The 27,789-nt window shown below is 40.1% G+C and overlaps 2 protein-coding genes across 3 annotated transcripts; both read right to left on the bottom strand.

Moving 5' to 3' along the window:
- Positions 1 to 721: 721 nt before the first annotated feature.
- Positions 722 to 7,435, bottom strand: LOC121184571 (immunoglobulin-like domain-containing receptor 1). The gene is made up of 9 exons (XM_041042342.1): positions 7,173 to 7,435; positions 6,244 to 6,414; positions 5,275 to 5,424; positions 4,660 to 4,779; positions 4,420 to 4,566; positions 3,664 to 3,786; positions 3,344 to 3,525; positions 1,995 to 2,609; positions 722 to 1,843 (listed from the first exon to the last, which is right to left on the bottom strand). Exons 1-9 carry the CDS (start codon positions 7,216 to 7,218, stop codon positions 1,805 to 1,807), a joined length of 1,593 nt encoding a protein of 530 aa, XP_040898276.1. The 5' UTR covers positions 7,219 to 7,435; the 3' UTR covers positions 722 to 1,804.
- Positions 7,436 to 9,467: 2,032 nt separating this feature from the next.
- Positions 9,468 to 27,499, bottom strand: LOC121176940 (immunoglobulin-like domain-containing receptor 2). Of its 2 annotated transcripts, XM_041031119.1 has the most exons (10): positions 26,811 to 27,499; positions 22,598 to 22,984; positions 19,850 to 19,969; positions 17,049 to 17,105; positions 14,779 to 14,925; positions 14,503 to 14,670; positions 14,050 to 14,178; positions 13,295 to 13,640; positions 12,464 to 13,199; positions 9,468 to 10,857 (listed from the first exon to the last, which is right to left on the bottom strand). In XM_041031119.1, the coding sequence occupies exons 1-10, from the start codon at positions 26,926 to 26,928 to the stop codon at positions 10,822 to 10,824; spliced, it is 2,244 nt and encodes a 747-aa protein (XP_040887053.1). In that variant the 5' UTR covers positions 26,929 to 27,499; the 3' UTR covers positions 9,468 to 10,821. The 2 variants fall into 2 exon arrangements, with proteins under 2 accessions (XP_040887053.1, XP_040887131.1); XM_041031197.1 differs by lacking the exon at positions 17,049 to 17,105.
- Positions 27,500 to 27,789: the final 290 nt, after the last annotated feature.

The raw sequence follows: 27,789 nt of genomic DNA on the forward strand, positions 1-27,789 counted from the left end.
ATTTCAGCTCTAGAAAACTGGGTGGTTTCTGGGTGTCTGAAGAAATAATGACATGTATTGTGGAGGACAGTAGGAGGCCAACGAAAAAACTTGTGGCCTGGGCAGTCCAGGAGATTAATCTGGTCGATCTAAGGTAATTGTACGCATGGTTTATGTTGACAGAAAGTTACTGTTCACAAACGTGTCTTGTTGGGCATTTATGCTACTAATAATTTTTCTTGTATTGTGGCTTATGTGAGTGAATTGTGCATCTTTTTGACTGTATGAACTTTCTTTGAAGTCAGGGTAAATTAGTGCAAAATTAGTCCATTGTAGCCTACACTGTTTTGTTCATATGTCAGTGAGTGACAGGTTTGGACAAACATTTATAGCTGACTACTTTTTAACCAGAGCTAAAGAACATACTATTATTTAGCTGCCGGGACAGATTTTAAAAGTTGAATAGAATATTAATGAATGAAGGAAACATCACTGCTATTAAGATTGGTGATATAAATTGAGAAATGCAAAATACATACACATACACGCATATAGATATACTACAAACCTGTATATTCTTTTGATGTATTTGTTCTGCTAGATGTTCTCTATATTGTACAATCTGTCAAGCAACTACTAGAACTAATAGCACAGGATAATTAGTTATGACAGTTTGGAAAAATTGAAAACTATTATTAAAGTCAAAGTTAAATAGCAGTAAGAACAATAAACAGTTCTGTTGTACCAAAAAGGTACAAAGTTTATTTTCCATATTATTAATAAACACAAACTGTACAGTGCAAAAACAAAAAAGAGAAGAAGAAATAATTTTCCAGAACTGTTTGTTGAAAGAAATATTATATAGTTTTTGTGCCAACAATTGCAATTTAGAAACAAACAAAAAAAAAACTTTAGGGTCTTTAACATTGTTGACATGGCTTCACTTCCTACATCAACACCATGTAACATACTTATTTGCATGTGGTGTTAACAGTTATTTAAAATCACTAAGTGTAAATACTTCATTCATGCTATGTACAAACCACTTCATCAATATCTGAACAGAGGGTAACTGTACACACCTTTTCCTATAAAACATTAGTAAAACAAAGGCACTATAATCACTTCAAGACATCCAGGAAATATGAAAAATAACCATTTACAAAAAAAGATAAAAACTTGCTTCAGTATTCACAAGAATCTATTCATATTTATGTGGGTTTAAATAGTTCTATTGTAACAAGTGTAATTTGTTTGTTTACTGGCCCTGAGAGTCATTTCTTTTGCAATTAATAGTAATTGCTTTATGGCTTTCTCAATGAAAGAATTAATAGTGTTAGTGGCAAACAAATAGAGTTTCAGTGGCGATAAACATCAATTGTAAGACCACATAAAAAAAAATCTGACAGGAGGCTTTTAGACCAGATCACCTCAGAATTTTGTCATTACACTGAAGAACCAGCAGAGGGGGACATGTCCCAAAAATCTATTCAGTAGTCACAGTTAAGACTTGCTGGGTTCTCATAAATCAATATCTAAAAAACAAAATATAGGCTACCAAATAGGTTTCCTTATTATGACAAGCACTTGCTTTACCACCTGCACACTTTGAGGGGGAACATTCCACAGTTGTTGTTTGAATCCCTTTGCCAGCTTTTCACTTTTCAAAAGTAAACAGAAGAGTTGGTTCATAATTCATTTTAACACATAAAAACGGTGGTATTTAATTTAATTAACCAGTAGCCAGAAAACAAGGCTCCTAGTTCTAGTGAGGTGTGCATGTTCTCTGAAACAGAGATCACAGGGCGTTTCACAGCTGGAGGGTTCAGATGACGACGCTGGTGCCGCTGCGAGAACTCTTGTCCTGAGAGAAACACACTAACTTTAGATTCACTTTACTGGCAATCAGCATAGACTTGTTTTTATAATGTTTGAATATGTGTGTATTTGTCTTGATGTAAGCGCCTTAGTGTAGATGCAAGAGTGCCTATCAACTAAAGCAGTGAGTGTCTTACAGAGTAGCGTTCATTCCTCCGTGCTCCCGGTTTGTGCCCAGGCTCATATTCAGTGTAGCTGGGAGGTTTGTCAGCCCAACCTCCACCTCCTCTCCTCCCTCCTGATCCTCCTCCTCTCCTGCTGCTACCCTCATCATCTGAGCTCCAAGACCCTCGTCTCGGGTGTCGTGATGCTGGGGGAGAGTAGTTTCCTCTGGACCTGCTGTCAAACAGGTCATCCCTGGAACGGGAGCGGGGGCGGTCCATGCCTCCTTGTGCCCCCCTGTGACTCCGCCCATCCAGTGACTCCTCACTGTAGCTCCGGGGAATACCTCTAGATCTAGTAGGTGAGGGGTAACGCCTACCCGCTGCTCCTCGCTCATCACGACGGCCAAAGCCGCTGCGGCTGCTCTCACTTGAGCTTGGGGGCCGAGTCTTGGGTGCAGGAGGTGGGATTCTGCCTGGCTGCTGCTCCCTTATTGGTGGAAGTGTGATGATACGACGGTCTGCTGGGCCATCATCAAGGGCAGAGATCATACTGGGAGGACCGTGGGAAAATGGGACGTTGATGGGCATGTGCTGGGGAGGAAGAGGAGGTGGGATCTGATGCATGTGAGGGGGTGGAGGAGGCTGGGACTGATGGGAAGAAGAGACCAAACAGTGAAAATACAAATGAAAACCGCCACTCGTACATCTCAGTAAAATTCACAAGACCTGTACCCCAATTGGACTCTATATGTACACAATATACTGTTTTGGCAGTTATAACACAAGAAATGCTGCACTTAACCACACTGTACAGGAGCAAGAAATTGAATATAATACATACTATTGTAATAAAACATTAACCTTTACAAAAACAGATAAAATGCACTGTTCCACACAGGGAATGGCAAATATATAATGAGCGTGACTGTCATCTACTAACTATGCTGATCATGAGAAAAATGCCTCAGGCATTGGGTGGCTCACTGCCTAGGCAAAACAACCTCTTGAGCGAAACTCTGCATCAACAATTAGTTTTTCAAGGTATTTTTTAATACAAACTCAGCTGTACATTGCATTGTAAAGCTGAATCTGTCAGAAGTGCTTGCTTCATGCTGTGATTGGCCAGGTGAGAAAGGAGCCAGGGTCTGAACTCCTCTTTCTAACTCTGTTTTTCATTCTTCATTCATTCTTTTCTGGTAAATAACTAAGTGTAATGTTGCAAAAGTCTGCCAGGAGAGACTACATGAAAATGTGTACAGTTTTCTACATATGTAATGATACTGTGTTCATTGGAATAAAATGGAAACCTCCTTAAAAAACTCAACAATTTGCTGATGCTCTTCTGCTTATATTAACACATTTGAACACAAGCAGTTCCTTACCTGTAGCAGAGGACTGGCCATATCCATCCCCCTCACCTGGCTCTCCAGGTAATCAAGCATCTGATTGTTGTTGGCAGGGGGGTGGTTGCTATGGACACTGGGAGGGGGCATGGTGTAAGCTGAAGACTGAGGAGGAGGGAGGGGCATTGGCTTCATAGGGATGCTCTTCCCTGAAACAGATCCTGGAGAGGCAAGAACATTCACAAAAACAAAGTTAGATGATACAAATTTCAAGATGTGGATGAATACCCACCTAAAGTCTAAAGGTATTAAAGCAACAATGTCCTCATTAACTGACTTGCTGTGTTACGAGTACGTACCTGAGTAGAGCAGTGGGTTCATCTGGGAGGAGGCATGGCTCATTGGTCCATATACCGGCTGTCCTCCAAACCAGGGATTCATGGCCCTCTGAGCCTCCTTCATCATACGATACTGCATCACCGCTGAAAGATGAGGACAGCACGTTCTTTAATGATTATCAATACAGCAAGGTCCTCTCTATGTATATAGGTTTTTTGTCTGCACTTCTGAAGAGCTTGAAGAGCAACAAATGCGGCATACTTTACACCAAGAAAGGACACAAAAAAGGACACAATAAAATTTCAGACTGATTTTCTAAATTTTTTCAGCTCTGTCTCAAAACTTAACTCACAGGGAGTACATAGAGATTTTTCCCTTTATAACTTGATATCAACATTAAAACATAAGGGACAAATGCTATAGTCCTTGTTCTGTGTAAAAATACATCCTCTAAAGTTCAGCTGAAGATAAACTTGTCTAACTCAGCAGTCCAAGTTAAACAAATCAACAAGTTGATTTACAGTCTAAGTTTACGTGTTTTTAGTGCAAAATTCCCTCTTTGTTTCTTTCTTTCTTCGGACAAATGGTAACATGAGGAGGTAATGTTGTACTAAAAACACAGTAACTTTAGATTATACCCATTACTGTCCATCACTTACACTGATATCATTCTAGTTTTTTCAGTTCCTTGTTGCCTTATTTTTTGTAATTTTTCTGACAACACAGCCTCCACACGTAGCCCCTTAAAACATCAACAAGCCATCAATCTTTTCTACCTTTTTCTGGACAGCAGCATCGCTGTGGGCAGCAGGGACAGCGCACATAGCAGCAGCATCTCTGAGGGCAGCACTGGCAGCAGCAGACACAGAGGAGGATGATCAGAAGGAGCGCTCCGAGGATGATTAACAACACCGTCAACCAGTCTGAGAGAGGAGAAGAAGAAGTTTGGGGTCCGCAAAGAATTAGTCATCTTATTGTCTGTTTAACCATAATTTTTTTTTCACTTTGTTTCTTACGGTAGACAATGAGCTTGATTTCCTTGTCAGAGTCTCCAGTGGTGTCCCCAGCGGCATCCACAGTGCAGTAGTACACCCCGTTGTCCCACCACATCACCTCACTAATCACCAGGTCTGCCTCTGTACAAACAAGTGTGGTCAGGATGAGGTGTCCTGCTTGAACATTTCCAATTTGCTTCATTGATCAACTTTGTATGCAGGAGAGTTGCAACTAACAATTATTTTCAGTAGCAATTAATCTGTGGATTATTTTCTTGATCATGAATTAATTGTCTAATCTATAAAGTGCCTGTTATGACTTTCCAAAGCCTAAAGTAACAAATTTCAAATTCCTTTCACCAGCATTTCAAAATGCAAAAACACATTCACTTAACTAAAATAGTGGATTAAGAAAACCACAAAATATTGTCAATTTTATTATATTACTTATAATTATAATTAACGCCTTGTTGCACAGCTTTTTTTGGTTTCTTGATTACTGTAACTACTCTGTGTGCCTTTAAACTGACCACATTAAAACCACATTTAGTCTCAAAACTAGTTTCATCGTATTCTCATCACAAGTCTGACGCTGCTGGTGCTGGATGGGACCTTATAGTGTTTGCATGAACTAACTGTTTTGGATAGTAATCCTGCGTTCGCGGTATTCTGGTCCCAGTGTCGGTTCGCTGGTTCCTCTCTTCTGGATCACAGTGCGCACTGTCCGCAGACGATCTGGGCAGTCGTTCGATGGGTCCTGTCCTAACTGTAGTGCAGACTGGTACGCTGTAAAACAAGAGGCAGTTCTTATTTAAACAATAAATGACAATCTTTTCTATGTTTGGCACCTGTATCTACCCCTTCTTTTTCTACCTGTAGGCTTGGTGGGTATGATGATCATGTCAAAATTTTAATTTGTCCAGTACTTAATTTTATGACCAAATACCTACAAAACTAGTGACATTCCCATCAGCTGCATTTGTAGTTAATTAGCAAATCTTAGTATTCAGCTCAAAGTACAGCCTCACAGATCGGCTAGCATGGCTACAGACTCTTAGTTTTGTTGTAAAGTTATTAAAATGTTGTCAGTAAAACAAAATCCAGTGGGAATGCCTTCATCATCCATGGAAATACATTTAGAGTTTAGGTCCCTACACTACAATTCAATTTATGGGAAAACTACATAACAAATTTGCACACGCTCGACCACAGATATATGACATGATTTTACAAATTACTTCTTTATTCACAAATTTTTCCTTTATCATAATCAACCAAGAGTTGATGATTGGCAAGATGTTAGAACCTGCAGATATAATACACCATTGTAATAAAATAAATCCTCCATTTTGACTAAGCTGGCTACATTTTGGAAGTTTTTTGTTCTGGCGTTGTTGAATATTATATGAGAACATGAGGCTTTTGGTATAAACATGATGTTTTTCACTCAGCAAGTCATGATTCACCCGCCTCCTCTGTTTCAAGTCAACAGTGCAGTCCAGAGAGGAATCGGAAGAAGTGACTTACAATGCAAGTATTCCAGCCTCTCTGAGACTTATGAGATCACTTTTCTCTTTCTCTTGTGATGTGTGGGTTGTTTCTTACATGTGGAGTAGTACTCCAGAACAGGATCCTTGCAGAAGGACTTGAACCTCCAGGTGAGCAGAACATCTTGGGGGTTCGCAGAGGTGCTGTAGTCACAGCGGAGGATCACTGAGGCAAACAGAGTTGTTCTGCGTTCCTGCTCAGGAACAATCACCTGAATACACACCGACACTGTGGAGGTGTCAACAAAGAGATGGTTACATACAGTAATTTGTGTGTTTGTGCATGTGTGTGTAAGGAACAAATCTAACCCATGAGCCAAAAAGCTACTGGTATTTTGTGGATAATTTTAAGGTAAGTTAGCCTTAAGTATGTGCTGCCAAAAGTCAAGGAAAATGAGTGTCATAAGAATGAAACTGTGTGAGGGTTTCTCTCAGCCAACGTCTCAAAGTGGCAGAACCAGAAAAACAGGTGACACAGACAAAGGCACAGGAAATGGCTTACTGTGAAACCACCAACCAAACATCCAAAAGCTGGAATGAAACCTGTTGAGTTAAACTGTCCCTAAATGTGTCACTGTGACTCTTCAAAATAACCCATAAGACTGAAAAAAAGTAGATTAAAATTTAAAAACATCATTCATCAACCTGTAAGTAAGTGGCATTAAAGTTCTCCAAATTAAAACAAGCTGAGATAATTACATGAAAAAAACTATACTTCTACACTGCAAAAAAGACCTTTGGTCGCCCCCTCTTCATAGAATTCAATTACATACTGTGTAGGTTGTAGGTCGACTGTGGGACAGGTAATGTAAAACAAGATAAGCAGATACAAAACTGTGTCAGATAAACAAAAACACATCACGTGACCGATACCTCCACTTTTGATTGTTTCAGTCACAATTTTGAAAAACTTTCAGTTCATGAACAGGTTTATAGGACTTGTTTTAAAACAAAAATGAGGTCAATGTATGAAGAAATGGAAATTACCTTTCAGTACTGTCAACAGGACGATCGTGGCAGGTAGTCTCCGCATGATGACAAAACGCTAAAAAAAACCCCCAAACCTCCCGCTCTGAATACAACTAAAAAAATAAAAAATAAAAATGTAGTAAAGTAAAATTATTAGATTTACAAAAAAGAAGAGGATAACGATTAAAAAACCACGACCGGTCTTTATTTTAACCCGAACTTAAATACAGCTGTTAATTGTTTCGATCGGTTCGTTTGACTCAAAAGTATCTTCGCAGTTAATGGCTGCAGTCATCTCTGGCCACGCCCCGAAACAGGTAAATTCATCCTTACGTGACGTCGCCAGGTACAGAAAAATCCCCTGACATGAGAGTCGATGACGGGAAGATGCCAGGGCTAATTAAAGATTACAAATCCTGGGAAAAAAAATTAGAATATAGGATATATGCCATAAACGTATGTGTGTTGCTAATTAAAATTATTTATCTAGTGATATATTTAATCATTCCATGAATCTCACTACTAGAAAGATAATACTGACATCACATAAAGTTTATTGGGGTATTTTGATGAAAAAGGATCGGATTGAGGAGGAAAGGATGGGACTGTATAGTCTTTTGAGAGTATATGTAATTGAATAATGGCTGTGAAATCCATGGAAAACGGGTGTAACTGTGAAGTAAATTCACTAGATGTCAGTCTAAGCTTTTTTCTGTCTGAGCTGGAGCGTCATTACTGTGATCTCTGTTAAGTTTGACTCTTGAGTTCACTGCAGTTCAAGTTTAAAAACCGAGCCACGTTTTTTAAGACACCCTTCATAAATGTGTGCACCCCTCTGCATATGAATGAGGTTGCTTTTGTGTGGTGTGCTTAGGTGCTCTTCAAGTCCTTCAAATTCTTAAAGATTGTTTTCCCTGTGAGCACACCCACTCTGCACCTGCAGCGCCTCAGTATTTTTCTTTTTCCTGGAAACTTCTGCCAAGATCCACTCTGCGCTTCCGACTTGTTCTCCCTGGTATCCTGCTCTTTTGTTGAGGCCTTAAAGCACAAACGCAGCTTCACTCCTTGTTCACTCTGAGATGATTGCACCATTGTTACGCATTTGATTTCAAACAGTAGAAATCTAAGCGCGTTACACTAAAAAACAACCTGACATAATGCCAGTTAGTCTAAATCTGCTACACTGCAGCCACTGTATCTATAGGGCCACATCAGGTCTATGAAAGAACCTTTTAAATTTAAGACAACTGTCACTCAAATGTCAACACGTTATAGAAAAACTATTTTTACCATCCCTAAGTTTATTTATTATTGAATTACATACAATAAACTGACATGTTTCTATGTTGCATAGGTTTAATTATCAGGAACTGGAGTGTAAGACGTGGTTGCACTGATTTAAACAGTGATGGAAAACAACTAACTACATTTACTCAAGTACGTTTTACAATTTTGAGGTACTTGCACTGAACTTCATTCATTCCATTTTATGCTACAACAGTTCAGAGGCAAATATTGTACTTTTTACTCTCATCAGCTTTTCATTCAAATTTTGCCAGGTGTTGATAGGTGCACAAAAGCACCTGGCACTATTTTTCCAGGTGAGCCCGCCATCCACATCAAATTAAACATTTGTGCCAGAAGCAACAAAAACACAAAATACACACAAACTTTGTACTCTATAGTGATGTCACATTTCCCCGCTGATGCCTCTGTAAAGCTTAGGAGGGAACTGCTCAACAACATTCCTGACATACTCTCAAGCTGCGAGTGGTCACTGTCTTCACCAGCCCCGCCCATCAAAAACATAGTATATGAGCTCAGAGCTCAGATACACACACAACCTCTGTCCAAAACAGAGATGGGACAGCACTTAAATATAAATATAAATATAAATATAAATATAAATATAAATATATATATATATATATATATATATATATATATATATATATATATGTGTGTGTGTTACATATAGATGTTACAATAGCTGGATTTTTATCATTTGTGGATTAATATGTAAACTGTATTTAACTATTAAATATAGTTGGGTAGTTAACTCTAATGTGATGTTAATGTGAAGATAAACACCCTCGGTCTTGATGTTTGCCAGCCTGCATCTTGCCATTTCAATCAACAGATACTTTAGATACTTAAGAGACCAAGTGTTGTAACATATTCTGTATGTGGATGACAAAACAGGGCAGATTTCTGTGGTTGAGCTTGCAGAACTGATATGTGAGTTTTGACACAGCTGTGTAGTGAAGACAGGCAGTCTGTGGTTACAACAATGAACAAAGACATGAGTCATACTCAGTTACACATTGTCTCCTTTATAGAAAAGTAAAGTCATCTCTCTCTCTCTCTCTCTCTGTCTCCCTCCCACACATACACATACAAACACACACACACACACCCACACAGTTGTCAGTACCAGACAGCATTAGAAAACTAAACACTAACATTAGACTTTTCTCAAGATAAATTTAACCACCATGGAGGCAGGAATAATGAAATACTTTATGGTGTAAAATTAGAACAAAATAAGTAATGTAACTGATAGACGTCCAAAAATCAGTTGGTTAATGTGTGTTTTGTATACGTGCGTGTGGCTGTTAGATAACACATGAAGGTGTTGGTTTAGCTGTTGACTCAGCAGTGATAAGAAATGGCTGAATTACAGCATTACAATCATGCCAATTATGTACACAGTCGCACTGGAGTGCTTAGACAAACATTATCAATTACAAATTACAACAATCACCATATCACACCTCACACATAAATAGGTCGAGTTTATATGACATTAAAAATGTCTTCATACTGTAGTACAAACATTTCCAGACAAACAGCAGTTTAAAATCTTAAATGTTTATAAAAAAGACAACATTTCATCAGGTTTTAGTTCCTTGGAGCAAACAGTTATTTTTGTGGCTTTTTTATTATTGTGGCTTTAATTCAGCTTGAAGAGCTATAGTCCTTCTTCATGAGGTGTTCACATTATTATGTCCACCCCCTCTGGCGATGCAAGTCATGTCAACATTTGGTAATGTTGGTCACTACTTCCAGCTTTAGTTAACTTTAAAGTCTCCTCGTTAAAGCCTTCTGAATTCGGTGCTTTAGTCCCTGAATGTTACTGAATGGCACAGTGTGTATATTGTCATCCAACTGAAGCTACAGTTTATCCTTTACAATAATGGTGTTGTCATATACCATCTACTCCACAACTGAGCTTTCTAAATACAGATATCTCATCAAATGGTAATGAATGCACTCATTGTGCGAGAAGAAGAAAAGTCTCTCCGCTTCAGGGCCTTTTACAAAGGGATGAGGGGAGACTGACAGTGTCCTGCTCAGAGAGACAGTCCAGGTCATACACCCAGCCCACATTAGTTCAATGTTAGTCCAGCTGAGATATATATAAGAGGCAGCCGGAGTCAGAAACTGAGCGGTGGTGACTTCATCACTCAGTTACGTTACAGGCAGAAAGACCCAGTAACAGTCTCTACAGTAAAAGTGTCCATTTCTTCATTCGTCGGTACTGATTCAGGTTTCCACGCTCAAAGTCAATTCCATCATCTTTTCCAAGCTGACGTGCAGCTCCTGTAGAGTTTAATGGCCGTACACTCTGTGTGCTGGAAGATTTTAGTCTGTGGTTTTCAGTCGATCAGACGATGAGGGAGTCTCGGCTAAGAAGGGTGCTCTGGTGAGGACAGAAAAAGTTAAGCGATCAAAACAATAGTAGACAGTTTATACAAAAATATTAAAGTATATTGTGTTCAGAGGAGTGAGACAGCCTAAAGGGAGAGGACATTTGCCAAACCAGGTTATTAGGTGAAATAGAACCTGGGACAAAATGCATTCGAACTTTTTTTTCATATTATGAACAGATTTGTTTTAAGCCCCTGCTCGAGGGGCTTTCAGAAAGCTCACTGTGATTAATTGGTTTATTTTGTACAGGAAGTCTTTGATGTTCACTACCATTTTGACCCAGGTTTGTCAGGGGGGGTGACAACCAGTTATGATTGTTATAGAGAGTAGTTGGATACGGAACAGAGTATTCTACCTAGTTTTCACTCTGGTAGCATCTGAACCTGACCTGTCAAAGGTACAACAACAACACTTACTGTAAGCCTACAAACCTTATTTACAGTATACTGAACGTCAGAGTTTCTCAACCTTAAAGCTGGACCCTCAGTGAGAAATATTGCATGGCATAATTTTAATTTAATAACAAGAGATTTGAAATTTATAATTTTCTCTGAAAAATCAATCTGAAGCTCCCTCCATTCTCTTGTAAAAAGAACACAAAAGTCTGCCATAATCCAATTCACACGATAACTCTCAAAGTGCAAGGTTAATGTAAAATGTGTGTCCTAAAAATATGTTCATAGGCTGGAAAAGGTTGAGAAACTGCACTGCAATGCAAACAGCAACAACACAGGTTAGTTGCACTCGCTCACATGATGCTTCTCTGACCACAACACAATACTGCTCAAAAATATCTTAAATAACTTTAATTCCTTTGCACCATCTCAATAACACTGACTGAAGTAATTTACATTTGGAGCATGTATGTATAAATGTACCTGCGGCTTATATTATTTCTCATATTGTGGATGCTTTCCTTTCAGCTCTGCATGCATTTAATGGGCTGTTGACTGACGAGCTAACCATCAGGAACTAAACTAGAAACCACCAGCAAATCAAGTTTTGTACCTCTTGTTTGCTTGCCTTGTTCTCACATCCCTGCTCCCTCTGTTCATTCACTACCTCTCTCAACCGCCTCTCCCTCACACTCTCTCAGGAAGTCGAAACCATAACGTGACTTTAATGGAAATGTCTAAACCTTGCCAAAATTGTGATACTAAAATCACTCTGGATTTCTTTGCTTTGCCAAGACAGGTCCTGTATCATCAGAAAGTTCTACCCTTGGCACCAGGACATTTTGGCCCCTAGATCTATGGTACAGGGACTGAATTTAATCCCTGGTTCCTCTGGTTGAAACACAAGTTTAGTTCCTGAGTTCCTCAAAAGGTGCCTGGGCCCCTGGGAAAATACATTTAGTGGAAATACCCTACTAGACACCCTTAAGAGCAGCGGAAATACAACATAGACTGTTAAATACTCTCTGCAGTAAGCCTAGTGTTAACATTTTTCTAATGAATATTTGTTTATATCATCAATTACACACCAATAGCTAGTTTTCAGTTACTAGAGAAGATGATATTCACTAACTTTTACTTATTGCTGTCGCTGCAACCAGCATACAATCCTACCAATAATTTACAGGTTTAAATGTAACCCACCGCTTTCCGGGATTTGTCTCTGGGTTCCTCTCTTCGACCGTGCAGGGACTGGGCAGGAGGTTGACAGGAGCGAGTGATTGTGGGGGGTAGCCGTGGAGATGGCCTGTCAGTTCTGCTTCGCTCTGTGTCTGAGTAAGGAGGCAGTGAATCTGCCTCAGGCCTGTTACTAGGTGAGCGGCTGCAGTGCCGACTAGATTCCCCACTGCTCTTTTTGGAGCTGCCCTTTGAGGGTGTGTCTGAATCTTCCTCACCCCGGGCCCCGCTCTTCCCCTGGCTGACCCCACGCAACTTAGCCTTGCGTTCCAGCAGGCTGTTCAGGAATGTGCTATCATAGTCCTTCTCTTGAGAGGAAGTTGATGGCGGACTGACTCTGGGAGGAGGTGGAACAGGATGCTCACTGTCACAAGTGCCCCTCCTCTTTTTGGGTGAAGGAAGTGGGCTTATGTTGTGTCCATTTTTCTTGTTTCGCCTGGGATGATCTTCAAGGTCCCTGTTGTCTTCGAGCTCATTTTCATCACTGTGGTAATGCTGAGGTGGTCCATCACGGTAGGAAGGATATCGACTGAACTCCATAAACTCCATCTCATAGTCGCCCCGTTGTTCTTCCCTCCTCTCTGCCCCTCTGGCTCCTCTCTGCTTATAAGAAACAGCAAACTCCTCCAGCTCATCCAGTGAGCCGGTGCGTCCTGCAGTACGGTATGTTTTCCTCTGCAGATGTTCTGAACGTGGGTTCCACCTGTAAAATACAACACAAGGCCATGAGAGGACAGAACAGTGCATGTTTGTATGGATATGTGTGTATGGAGGTTGTGCATTCAGTGGTGTCTGTGCCTGTTGTGGTTGTCCTCCTCGCTGTGGTTCTGTTTCTGTTGATTACGACCAGGCCTGCGTGACTGTGAGGAGGAAGGAGGGTCGTCGCTGTATCGTCGTGGAGGGAGTGGCTCATCCTGGCACCTCCGGGGCTCTGTGTTGAGGTCATCACGATAACGCTGGGGTGAAGGGGGGTTGTCACGGTAAACCTGTGGCTCTGGGCTGCGGTTGTCACGGTGGCGCTGGGGTTCAGGCTGATGGTTGTGGTCAGGGATGGTGGGCAAAGCTTTTTTCTGGACGTTTCGGTATGTTTGCCGGAAGCCGGTTTCTCCCTCGTGGAGAGAGCTCAGCTCAGAAAGACTACAAGCTAAACAAGTCAAAATAAAATAATCAATCATTGCAGAATGACTGAATAGAGAAATGAACAATTAAGGAGAATTTTTTCTTAAAAGAAGACACTGCAGATGAAGAAAGTCGGAGTCAGGGGTGTGCAAAAATTATGCAGAGTTGGGGTGAGAATTATTAAAACATATTCTTTCAGGTAAGTCAGCATGCACATCCACTACTGTATCACATCTGAACTACAGGAAATTCAATGAGCAGAAATCTTGAGTGCAGAGCGGCATGCCATATAAGCTCAAGAGAATAAAAAGCCAAAAAGACACTACCAGCAGAATAAACAGCAGAGCATGCACTTCATTCATTGACATTTATTGACAATTCTGGAAAGATTTTTTTGTGAGAGTAAAGCCACAGGATGGGTTGATGAAGCTTACACTGGTGGCTGATGGACCTGGCAGGGTTGAAGTGAGCCAGTTGTTGCTCTACATACTGTAGTACCCTGAGAGAGTCCTGATCCTGAGGTGAAGGCACACGGTAGGGAACCCCTACAGCATGCATTGGCACTGGAGACACATACTTGACCCATCAGCACAGCAAACTTCGGTTTTGGTTTTGTCTTTGTGTGTGTGTATGTGTTCATTGTGGTTTGGGGACCACACTGGTGTTTTTGCATATTTTCTGGTTCACTATTTTATTTTGACTTTTTTTTTTCTGGCACATGACACACACATTGATTTGCATCAATGACATATTACATAATAAAATATAAACTGAATGAAACAACTGCATTCCTTATGAAACATTTTTTAATGCAGTGTGGAGTTTCCAAGCCCAAGGAGTTTTTATCCAAGTTCAGATTCACTCACTAATAAAGAGCAAGACCTCACCTGCTGTGAGTAGGCTGCCATCTGAGGGGGGGACAGAAGACATCTTGTCCACTAGGGAGGGGGGAGCAATGGGGACCATGGCCGGGACACCAGAGACAAAGAATGGAGGGTAGGCAGGTGTCTGTGGGGTGGAGGTGCCTGTCTTTATACCCTTGCCTGCCTCATACACTAAAAAAGCAACACACAATCCTATTCAGACTTTTCAGAAAAACATACTTCTTTCAAACAGTGTCAGTACTGGAACTTTTGCACCTCTGTGTGTGTGCTTATACTTACGGTGCCTGGGACAGCAGCATGTGTCGGGGCAGCACCAGCAGCTGACGTAGCAGCAACAGGAGTGAGGACAACACTGACACCAACAAACCCCAACCAACAGCAGGAATAACACACTCCCCAATGCCACCGCTGCCACGAACACCCACTCTGCAAATACACACAACACAGAATCCCACACATAAATAAATATCGGCACATATGAACCTAGAAACAGATTGACTTCATCATTGTGTTGTTGGCAAGGCAATTAAAACAAAAAAGAAATCTAAATCGATGCAGCAGAGTTCTCCTTTAAATCTGCCTGTTTTCAGCATGTTTACAAGGACTGTAAATAGACTGCATTACAAGTAGACTACAAGCTTATGTCTGAATTGCATGTTGTATACAATTTAAACCTTATTTTAATAATACATAGGAAAATAATTAAAGTTCATTAAAAAGGAATCTTAAAAATGCATACTAAAATTGCTGGATTTTTGAGTGATTTTTGAGTGAGTTAAACAGAAATTAAGGAGCTACTTGTAGCTCAAAAATTTGGAATAAAGGTCATAGTAAAAGTAGCAAATAATTACTTAAATGACATAATTTCAGTTTAGACAACCAATGAAGTCTTGAAAGGTGGTGGATTTGCAGAACATAATTAGCTAGCTAACCCAATAATCTGATTTCCCCTTTGTTATGACAACCTTTATTGTGTTTAATGAGAATAGCAACATTCTGTACTTTCACCTTTCATATCTCTCATACTTCACTTCAGCTAACCTGCGAGCTACAGATGTACTAACACGTGTTTGCAAGTTAATAACAAGAGAAAAAACCCTAGTAAAGCATAGCCAAGATAATAACAAAAACTGTATCTAAATGAAAGAAAGGTTTGAACACATTTTTCCATGAATGCACAAACGCGGCTTGAAGGCCCAGTGAGAGGGCATCCTTTCCTCCGTAATGTAATGCATTTCCTGTAGTAAAGGCATGTTGGGATGGGCCATAACAAGAATTCATTCCAAACTGTGAAGTTAAGGGACATCAGCTAGAGAGAGGAGGCTGGATTGTTCTTTTATTGAGCGTTTTTATTTACTTCTCTATGAAAGCAACAAATCAGAACAAATGAAATCTAAATAAGATTATTAGAGAGTTGAAGTGAGTGATATAGAAAGTAGAGCAGATAAACTACATGCTTCTGTCTATAGGGACAAAGCAAAGGAAGGGAAGGAGAACGCAGATAAGGAAATCTTTAACAATGTACATCCAAGGACAGTATTGTCTCTCTCTCTCTCTCTCTCTCTCTCTCTCTCTCTCTCTCTCTCTCTCTCTCTCTCTCTCTCTCTCTCTCTCTCTCTCTCTCTCTCTCTCTCACACACACACACACACACACACACACCAAAAACAAACAGACACACACAGGAAACCTGTTTTTGCTACAGGAAGGAAAAGGACAGTTTATGCTGCTTTGTAAGATACTGAAGATTTGGTTGTTACAACAAATTAACTTGTAATGTGATCTGATTTGCAACCACTATGACCCCCTCTCCCACACACACACACACACACACACACACACACACACACACACACACACACACACACACACACACACACACACACACACACACACACACCAGGACTGTACCAGTACATTTACAGTCCAGAGAACTGTGGGAGTCGATGTGGACAACAACATGTACTAATGTAACACTAACACCAGAGATAAGCTCGCAGTGACCATTATGGCTGAGTGAATCATACCAAGTCACTTTGGGAGATACTTCCACACAATTCATCTATTTATCTATCTATCACTTCCCACAAACTCTGTGATAATTAAACATGTATTACAGGAATTTGATGTGACATAAACAGATGACCCTCCTTCTTGGTTTTTAAAGGGCAGTGTCCAAATGATGTGGGATGACATGTTAACCACAACCATAAATAACTATAATGACCATAATAGCTGTTTTCCAGCACAGCTCATCCTAGTGGGAGCGACGGCCAGCTCATTATCTGACAAGTGTGGATCAGACTGTTGGGTTAAAAGCAGCTCTGAACTCAGCTCTGTAAAGGCCTCATCATAGCTGAATCCCAAACACTTGTTTCATTATTTACTCCTGTGAGAGGAGAACAGGTTAGCCAATATCAGAGCTGTTAGCACAAGAACCATTAAACATGGTGGAAAAAACTGATGGTTCATGCATCCATGTTTAGAGCAGTAAGCATGGTTAGTATGAATGGAAGGAACCAGGTAAGGGGAAAACTCATTATGCCCCTACCTGGCATAATCTTCAAATCAAAGTCTGGCAGCAGATCTTCAGGCACACCTGAGAAACCTGGAGAGAGATAGAGCAGAGGTGACGAGAGGGGAGGAGTGGAGAGGAGAGGAGAAGAGAAGAGAGGAGAGGAAATGGGGTTGATATAAATTGGGAGTGACTGATTCAAAGAAAGTTATCGCTGCAGCAGCATGCACAAGGAGAGAAGGAAGACAAAACGAGATACACAGAGAGAGAATGAGAAAAAGACAGATAAACAGATTGAAAGAACTGGCAGGTCAACAGCAGCATGCACCAGGACATTCTGGACTTGTTCCAGTAAGTTTCCCTATCAGAGCAGCTGATAAGCAGATTCATCATCTGATTTCTGCTATTAAAATCTGTAAGGTAAGATAAGAAAACAGACTGGAACATGACTCGTTCTCATGAAGATAACATGACAAACAGGCAGGAGCTGTGAGTAATGTTACATGCAGAGCTGCAAAAATCAAAGGTGGGAACATTCCTCATATCCAGAGCCAGAAAATAAAACTGTAGAGAAACATTTTGTTCCTGAAACAATTTCTATGTCTCTCTGTAGATGAGACCATCAGAAACATAAGTGGCAACATAGTTAAATTTGAAGACACTGAAGTGGCAGTGTGGATTGTGACAGGTGTTTTATAGCTGACATATTGGAATTATATTTTCATATTTTTTATTAGTTAAGTCGAAAAGTTTTAAATCTGGTAATTTTGACAGAGGGTAAGATTTGACATATGTTTCAGGAAAAGAAAAGAGAAACATCAACACTGAACCCAAGCCCTTAAAAACCATCACCACCAGTCTGATAGTGTTAACGTCTTTGTCTTTTTCAGAGACTCCACACAAGGTCAGCAGATGTCCAAGTGAAGCATTAACATGATAGATAAAGGGAGGTGTGTCACAAGTTGGTGAAAAGATTTGCATGAGTGTGTTTTGTTTGGGTGTTTATTTCCATGTGACCTTGTAAGTTGAAGCTTTGTGAAAAGTGAAAAAGATACTGGTGTTTTACTGTTGTATGATTATCATGAAGAGTGAGGAAAGGAGTGCTGTGCGTGAGAGAGAAGGAGTTGAGAAACAGAGAGCAGGCTGGACTATTTTGGCCTGACTCTGGCTGACAGTGCACATACCTCACTTTAGTATCTTTCTGGAAGGCTAAACATGTTCTTTGCTGGATTTGAAAACAGAAAGAAACCTATTAAGTTTACTGAGAAGCAGCTGAATCACCACATTAATTCAATAACCAATAAGTGCTGGAACTTGAACTATGTGCATCTGTACATTTAAAGCACCTCTAATTTTCTATTTATCTGTTGTTTTTTCTTCTGCCTCCCACCTGCTCAAGCAGCTGAAGGCAGCTCAGTTGAGAAGTTCCCACTTGCGCATGAATTTGCCCACAGGCTGGTGATTCACCAAGATTTACTTTCAAATATGCTGGGATTGCTTCTTTTACCCTATAAGGTGATCCAAGAGTATTTATATCTATACTTCTGCTAGAGCTCTACAGAGAGGGGGTATGCTCAACACAAGTCTCCAGAACTGTTTAAAACACTAAAATCATTTGCAAGTAAATTCTCCTCTGTGAAAAAGGGAATGTAACTTGACGGCAGACTGGAAGAAAGGAGATCTTTTTCTTTTTTCATCAGCCTCTGATTTCTCAGATGTCCACATCAGTCGAGTGTCTCACATAGTGTCATCCTCCATCTTTTGTATCAGTATGCTCCGGCTGTCCCTCCCCCACATCATTAAATTTTTCCTGTCTTCTTTTCTGCCATTTGCTAAAAAGACAAAGGAGCCCCCGATCCATTCACTGTGGCCCCAGCTGTTGTTATGGAAACACAAGTGCCTCATGTGCTCTATTAGCTAAACCAAGGTGGATTTAGGGTCTATCATTATTTGCAAAATACAATCATACCAACACCGTACCCAAGCTTCAACAGGATTCAGAACGCACTCAAGTCTTTGAAAACTGTAAAAGCTTAATGTCCAGTTCTTGTGTGTATTTGTGAGTGTGTATCTGTGTGTCTGTGTCTTTTTGTGCACACACATAAGTCTCCAAGTGCCAGCCAAACAAAAGTTCAGCCTCAGAGTGAATTAGGGCACCAAGCGCCATATAGCCTCTCAGCTGTTGCCATGGCAACATTTGTTGTAACTGAACACAGAAAAGTACACTGTTACTGTAACACAACACATTACTGATATGTTAACACGGAATCCACACACACATATATAGGCATGAGAGGAATATTATTGTGAATGTCAAACAAACCATCATGTTGAGTTTTATCACTATCCTCTATACATTAATGAGTGAATGCTGTGGTTGCAGATAAGACAAGACTGCCTAAGAAGTGCCACCGCTTGTTATAAATCAGCTCATTAATGAGCTTGTATTGTGCTGTCAGTGATGAATAGGTCTGTTTACGAAGGCCTTGTTATGTAAAATTCAATTTACAGTAAATGATGTGTGTGGTGGCATGTCTGTGAAAGTGATACTGCACTGTGTAGTCTGCCAGTCTAATATTGTACAAAACAAGGTGATGGGACACCACTAGAATCAATGACTCAGTAAGACATTATTTTAATTAGTCTACCATGTAATTTTGCAGGTCAAAGTTTTACAACGGTGAATAAGCCATAGCCTGCCAAAGCTTGAAAACCACAAAACTGGAAACACACTGAGGAGATATCCACAGAGAGTGATGCAAGTGTGACTGAATTTTTTTTAATTTCAAAACTAAAATTATTTATTTAGGCACGTTGGAAAAGTAGTAGCACCTTACCCAGAACCAGCAGCTCCACAGAGGCTTCGTTCTCTCCCTCTAGATCATCAGATATAACCACTTTGCAGATGTAAACTCCACTGTCTCCCCACTGGACCTCTCCTATCCTCAGATCTGCCTCTGCATGGGAAAAAAATGACCAAATTAAAAATGAGAAGCAAAACGCTTTAACACTTTTCAACACATTTCAAGCTGCTGGGAATTTAAAAAATGCGCAAATTATAAAAGAAAACACAGGAAACAAAGGTGGTGAAACTATTAAAATGCATCTTTTTGTACTTTCAATGTGCATTTTCCAAAACATGTAAATGGTGCATTTTTGGAGTTGATGACCCTGAAAAACTATCATATTTATGTTTCTATAACACCCTTCACACTTCTGGTTCCACACTTGCTTCCATTCAGCTATAAAGCAGCAGTGAGGTCGACCACTGAAGTCTGGTGACAAGGCCTGACACTCAGGTTCATCCCAAAGGTGTTGGGAGTGGCTGAAGGCAATTCGAGTTCTTCCACAGCAAACTCAGAAAATCAGACAAGCCAAAAAATGAAAAACAACCCCAGAGAGAAACTATACAAACATATGTGAACAAAGGTCTCCACATACTTTTGGCCACATAGTGCATTTGTGATCGCTTGGTAGGATCCATTTTGCTGCACTCCATTAGTAATTTTTCATTTATGGAAGCAAGGTTTGAAGCCATTCCACTAAAGTCTGGCCCAAGACTAAAACACACCAGACAATACTAGGCTACCAACTCCATTGTGAGGGGATCAGACATGTAAATACAGCAGACAGGAAACGGGCTGTATAATTCACTTCCTTTTCCTGTTAACCAAGGAAGGGGGAGGAGAGACAGGCTGACCAGACTGCACCACACTGACCAATCTCTCCTTCAACAAAGCGGCATCTCTACTTATTCAGCATACTGTGTCTACTACTATGTGTTTTATTTTAATACTGTTATTTTAACACTTAACACTTAACACTGTTATTTTAATCCCCCCACTGTCCAGTGCATGCTGGACAGACTCCAGCCTCCCTGCAACCCTGAATAGGATTACATGGGTATGGATGACTGGGCGTCTGTAAAGGCAACATGGTCAGAGCTTTCACTTTTTTTGTCCATTAACAACATCACTACACTGACCTGTTTCATGACAGGAGGTGGGGCAAGAAAAAAAAGAGAAAGAAAAGACTTACACTGAGAGAAATGAGTATGTGAATGGTGGGAAGTGGAGTGATCTAGAGAGTAAAAATAAAAGCAGGACATTGAAGTACATCAGAGGGAAGGAGTGTGGGGTCAGGATGAATGAGAGGACAGCATGAAAACCATTTCTTTTGTCTGTGTTCCTGGCTGGTGAAGAGAAGGTCGATTCTTCAGCCACAGTTAGGGCTCCATAAATCTGAGGCCTGCAAACAAGGCCCTTACTCTGTCAAGCACACACACACACACACACACACATACACACACACACACACACGCACGCATGCACACACATACACACATCCAATCACAATAGTACACAAATGCACACACAGTAGTGTCCCTTAGAAGACTGTAAGACTGTAAGGACATACCGACCTCAGGAAAGGGGGATGGCATGAGGGAATTCCTGTGGTCAATCTCCAATAAACTGGTGAAAGATTTCGTTATACCACTGCCTTTGTTATATTTGAGACTTTAAAGTATATTTGAGAGTTTAAAAAAATAATGATATATTGGCCAATATTCATGCTAACATCTAACAAACATTCTTGCTAAGGATTCCCCAAGTTTGTTTACTGTAGAACTGTGACCAAAATATGTACTAGGCATTTGAAAAATAAAACTGTTATTGCTCACTGGAAGACAAACAATATAATTGTGAGTAACACTGTTTGTATGGCAAAACTTATTTTCAGATGTTTTTATGTTACCTATCAGACATCAACATACTGTGTGTGCCAATACAACTACATCTGCAATGACAGTTTTGTCCTTTTTGCTTCCCTCTGGAAAAAAAAAAACACTCCTTCTCTAATATCTCCCATCACACTCTTTCTCCTTAAGCCAAATTGTAGAATTGTAACTGTTGGTGGTGGGTATTTGTCTCTTCTGAGTTATATAACCTGACTGTTCTGAAAGCTCAGTAAAGTCTACAGTAAAGCCTCCCATGTCTCTCATACCTCCTCTAAAGAATCTCTGGTGGTGTGGGCGAATGCTATGATTTATGGCTTTCATTCAACTTGCCAGGCTTGGCTGTGGAAGAAATAAGAACACTTGTTTGGATCAATATGTTAAAAAAGAACAGAGATGGTCCTTTTTCTTTTATGCAGTAATCTGGACAACCCAGATACCCCAAACCTTCAAACCAAAACTGAGAAAATCCTTCTGACTTGGTTTCACAGTGCTTTATATTTCTGTATTTGTTATTTCTTGTTTCTTCTTATGTCTTTCTTTTGTTGTTTTTCTTTATTATGTTCCTCCTTTTTCTGCCTCTGTAAAGCACACTGTCAGACACTGAATGAAATGTGCAATGCTAAAAAACTGCTTCAGGCATCACATGCCTGCAGTATTTGGCTTCAGCACTGAAGTGAACTGAAATTACATCTAAAGCTGGTGAGTTAAAGTTCAGTCTGTAACGCTAAAGAAATGTGTTGGCGTGTCAACACAGCTGCTCTGTGATTTGAAAAGACTAACTTTCAGCACTGACATAAGAAAAAAAAAAACAGAACCAGAGATACAAGTAGTACTACAGAAGTCTTACTGTTGATGATGGAGATGTCTCTGTTTTTGTAGTACTCTGACAGTGTGACTGAGGAACCAGAGATGGAGGCCACAGTTCGGACCGTCCGGCTGCTGTCAGAGCAGTCGAGGTAGCTCGTCGTCATCCCCGGCTTGTATCCTCCACTGGCTCCTCCAGTTCCACCCATCAACCCACCTCCTCCCATGCTTCCACTCAGGCTATCAGGGTAGCTGAAGGAATCCCGCGTGCGGTCACGACAGTACGACTTGTACACCCATTGTACCACAGGGGTCTGGATGGACACACTGGTGTACTGACATGGCAGAACCACTGACTGGAACAGCACAGCATGCCTCTTATTATCTCTCACAAAGACGTGGACCCCTGAGCAACAGGGAGGGAGGATGCCTGTGGGAGGACAAGGAGATAACAAAGAAGGATCAGTAAAGTATAAAAGAAGGAAAAGTTAAAAAAAAAACAAACAAAAAGAACCATAAGTCTAAAAAGTGATATGGTCAGATGAATCACCTTTCACCATATTTTCAACAAGTGGGTGAGTGCATCTGTGGCATACACCAAGAGAACGGTACAGGCCTGAATGCTTAACCCCTAAAGTAAGGGAATCCTCTGTTATGCTGTGAGGGGAATTTTGCTGGCAAAGTGATGATGAAACACTTCTATCCTAATGGAAGTGGTCTCTTCCAGGATGACAGCGGCCCCATTCAGGGGGAACTGAATGGCTTGATGAGTATGAAAATGATGTGAATCTCACACTATGCCCTTTGCAGTCACCAGGTCTCAACCCAGTTGAACACCTAAGGGAGATTCTGGACCGACATGTTAAACAGAGCTCTCCACCCCCATCATCATATCACCAAATGAGGGAATATCTTTAGGAAGAATGATGTTCCACCCGTCCAGTAGAGGGGTCGAGAGATGAGTAGAATCAATGCCAAGGTGCATTGAAACTGTTGTGGTAGCACTTGGTGGCCCAAAGCTTCACTAAGGCACTTTAGGTTGTTTGTTCCTTCAATTTATCACCTGTCTGTGCACTTTACAAGGATATCATTATCTCCAATGTCCACCACAAATACATGTATACAAACCATCTTAGAAATGATAGAAAAAGAGATGCTTTTTGTAATCTCTGAGATTCGTCATGCTTTTATGCTTTCTTCAGTGTCAAAGTAATCCAGGAACAGCTGACTGTGTAACCATAGGTGCACTGCCAACAGAAACTAATTCAGCATATGTTTACACAGTAAACATATGCTGCCACAGTGTCAGACTGTGAAACCTCTGGAACACCACAGCAGCCAAACAAGTTTCAGTAATAACTGGGAATGTGTAATGAGGGGGATTAAGGACTACTACAGCAAAAAGCAACACACAATGATTCAGATGCTCAGCTGAATCAAGGTCTAAGGAGACACCTGTCCCTGTCTGAACACTTTAAAATTATCCTGCAAATCACAAGCTCTGCTCATTGCCTCGTGGAAAGCATACCATTAATGACTTTGACTGAAATGAGCTTCTTTTTCCAAAAGAGATTCGGTACATAACACAAAATATATCTGGGTAAACACTAACTAGAAATACCTGAATGTTTTTGTCCATTCCTTATAGCTGGAATGAAATGAATCATCATGCAGTTTGTAAAAACAAGACTGTGGTGAGACTGTTTGAGTTGATTCTGCTGGATGAAATCTGACCGTGAGCTGAGTTGACCTGAGGTTGTTTTGGAGCTTCTGAAGCCGCAGGACTCTGGGTCACATGATGACCAGGAGCTTGAGCTCTGCAGTTCAACAGCAACACACACTGGAGAGATGAACATGTGAAAAAACAAGCCCACACACACACACACACCCTGAAACATCTGTGTGTGCTGCTGCTGCTGTGTGTGTGTTTCTCAGGCTGAACCGCAGAAGGTGTGACTGAACTAGACCAGTGAACAGAGATGAGGTAAGGGATGAGAGGGGGGCTGCTTCACTTAATCCAGACCAGGCCAGTTCACAGAGCTTTGTTTTTTTTCTGTTACCAATGTTCTGTTGCCTGGTGTCAGAGAACTAATGGATTTTATTAACAACACCAATAAACTACATCACGCACATAATGTTATAGTTATAAAGAGTATCTCTTCTTGGTTCACAACAACTTACATATGGACACTTCTACTGAAAAAACATCACAGACCTAAACATTCATTATTAACTAATTTTGAATTAATTGGTTAACTAATCTATTAGTTGATTGACATAAGAAGTTTGATAATTGATTGATTGAATGGCTAATTAAGAAACAGTAAACCCAAATTGTAAGACCAAAAAGAGAATATTTCTTAGAACCCCCATGTTCTCATATACAAAGCAATGTAATGTACAGTAGAACACGACCTCCATGGTATTGCAACTAAACCCCTTGAATGCAAAATTCTCAAGGAATAAAAACCTCAAAGTTCCACTGATAAAACACCAGTCACATTTTAAAGCCAAGACAGACCACAAATCTCCCTCTGGCACAAGTTGTTTGCTGATTAAGTAACATTACTGTAATGTCTGTTTACACTACGTAGATTTCAAAGATAAAACTGTAAAACTTGATGTGTAAGTATTATTTTACTTGCACATTTATGTTATTTACAGTACGCAGACATGAAAGTTGCATGCCTTTGAGAAATATGACTTATAGAGTGACTGTGCATAAATAGCATGTGAATACTATTGTTCACACCTTGCATGTATGTATTTAAATTCTTCTTTGTGTTATCTGAAGCCAATTTGGTTTTATGGTTTTATGTCTGAGGTTTGGGTGGAGAGGTGTGTGAGCAAGATGAATCAAGCAGACTAAAAAATAAATTCTTCAGGGAGAACATTACTCTGACTTCTAAGAACCCAAACAAAAAAGAGGTTGGTCTTCCTAGGATCACAGGCTGCGGGGCGATCTCGGCTTTATTAGTTTTCAGAGAAAGCCACCTCCAGAGTAGAAAATGAAAGCAGGAGGAGGAAGGGAAGGATGGTGATGACTGTTGTAATATTGGACAGAGGGACCTTGCTTGCTTGGGTTAGGGAGATGTGAATGCAGAAAAATCGTTTTGCTCTCTTGATTCGAACATGTTTTCTTTCTTGTTAGGCAAATTATATCAACAAACATTTCACGGATACAAATCTGAAAGTATACTGTTTTGGGCAGAGTTTTTCCTTGTCCAAAGGGTCTTAGGCCAAAGGGTTTTGTAATGCTATACAGATTTTTAAGCCCTTTGAAGAAAATTTGTGATCTTGAGCTATATAAGTTCAAATGGCCTCTCTGTGTTGAGGCAATAATTAATTTTAGTGGTTACATGGTCATATTTATTGGGATTTACATAAGCCTTAGATTTACTGTACATTGTACCTACAACAGCTTTCAGAAAAATCTTGTAAATGTACATGTTAATCACTATACAAGTGAATACTTAAGCGTTTATTGGGGGGCATGGTTTCCATGTTTATTATATCATATGTACATTATTTTCTCAGTATGAAAGACAGATGAAAATTAGACACACAAAAAAAAAAGATTTTAATTAATTTAGTAAAGACATTTAAGAACATTCTAAGGCCTTTTAAAGGAAATCTAAGCTAATGCTTTTAAAGACATTTTAAGTTTAATCTTACCTTTTCCCAAATTAGTTTTGGATCCACTCCTCTGACACAAGCATCTGCTGTGTGTTTTCACTTTTTGTCTCTATACACTAAATAGAGTGGTAAATTGTCATTTCAATGAGAAACCTAGTTAAATTTGTCTGAAGTTAGACGTACTAATCCACAACCCCCAAAGCTTCTGGTCGGATCATTAACACATGACTGAATTCAGAGTAACAGTTGACTGCAGCACAGCTAGCATATCGGACAAAGGAGCCGTGAAACCAACTTTAAAGCATTGAATTCTGAAGAACCGAGCTTTAGAAATGTGGAAATGCCTTGGATCTCTTCCAGCAAAAATCACTGACACCAGTCCCATGAAACATATAGTTACTAACGTGGGAAGAAAAGTTTGAATCTAACGTTAAATGATTAAATAGTCCCAACACGACAACCTCAGTCATTGCACAAAGCGGCGCAGGTTAGCTTAGTTAACTGTCGTGACGTTAGTCGAAAGTTACGTTGCTCCAAACTCGAACCTGAGCTCAACAACCTGTTACACCACTTCACACAGAGTGGATTCCATCTTTTTTTCTCTCTTTATCCTCTCTTACCTGTCAGACAAACGATAAAAATCCACCACTTCGGCAACGAAAACATTTTCCAAATCCTGCAGGTGAATTTCATAAAAGTTTTCTGATGAACGGAGTCTTCTTTTCTCTTACGCCCCATCCCTGAACGATATCTCACACTCCCCAAATCAGACAGTTAACGCGAAGATAACGGGACCAGGGTCAATTTCATCAAAATAAAACTCAGGCCTTCCGGTAGTGGCTTTCAAAATAAACGCTTTGTCGACGAAGAAGGTACATGGGAAAATGACGAGAACAGAGGTAGAAGGTCAGAGTGTGTTGTCTGCATATGTATTTTACTTAAGTATAGTTTCTGATGATAGCCTTACTGATATAATTTCATCTTTACTCACAAGGCAGCATTTTAGAATGAATTAATTTCAGGTTACTTCCCCTACTTACTTTGTAGGGGCAGGTTAAGAAGGTGTCATCTGTAGTCTTTTGTGACTGTGGTCACTTTGCATCTCTTTGTGGTTATTTTACGTCTTTATGACATTTTGAATAATTTTGTAAACGCTCTGTCGATTGAAACCCAATACAAAATCGGGATAAAAATTGAAATATTAAACATATTAAGATACTCTTCTGAGGGGCAATATTCTGTAGGAGAAGTAGAAGCATTAGAAAGATGAGGTGAATTTTTAATTGCTATGAAACTTTAATACTACATAATTTTGAGAATGTGACTACTGGCATTTTCAGAAATGTATTCAATATTTATTTGAGCCTTTTCACATAATTCATTTAAGTAGTCTTTCAACAGATTGCTTTCAACATCACTGGAAATAACGCACATCAGGTTTTAGTCAAGCAGATATTTTTTCATATGCATTATCATTTTATTTTAAAGTACATATGACCACATATCCGGTACTAGTTCTGTACCTTTACGCAGAAGGGTGGGAGGCTCTTTCTAGAGACAATGGATGACGATAGAGCGAAGCGGGAGAGTGAAGTCTGA

The sequence above is a fragment of the Toxotes jaculatrix genome, chromosome 1, assembly GCF_017976425.1.
Source record: "Toxotes jaculatrix isolate fToxJac2 chromosome 1, fToxJac2.pri, whole genome shotgun sequence".
Lineage (NCBI taxonomy): Eukaryota > Metazoa > Chordata > Actinopteri > Toxotidae > Toxotes > Toxotes jaculatrix.

What these genes read in the sequence shown, in the direction of transcription:
- LOC121184571 (XM_041042342.1), bottom strand. Translation starts at nt 7,218, where the DNA reads ATGCGGAGACTACCTGCCACGATCGTCCTGTTGACAGTACTGAAAG. An exon ending in CCTGTTGACAGTACTGAAAG is followed by an intron (nt 6,415 to 7,172) that starts GTAATTTCCATT and finishes ACACCTCCACAG; the next exon opens with TGTCGGTGTGTATTCAGGTG. An exon ending in TGGCCAGTCCTCTGCTACAG is followed by an intron (nt 2,610 to 3,343) that starts GTAAGGAACTGC and finishes TCTTCCCATCAG; the next exon opens with TCCCAGCCTCCTCCACCCCC.
- LOC121176940 (XM_041031119.1), bottom strand. Translation starts at nt 26,928, where the DNA reads ATGGGGCGTAAGAGAAAAGAAGACTCCGTTCATCAGAAAACTTTTATG. An exon ending in TGTGGAGCTGCTGGTTCTGG is followed by an intron (nt 17,106 to 19,849) that starts GTAAGGTGCTAC and finishes ATCTCTCTCCAG; the next exon opens with GTTTCTCAGGTGTGCCTGAA. An exon ending in TGATTTGAAGATTATGCCAG is followed by an intron (nt 14,926 to 17,048) that starts GTAGGGGCATAA and finishes GTGTATTTGCAG; the next exon opens with AGTGGGTGTTCGTGGCAGCG.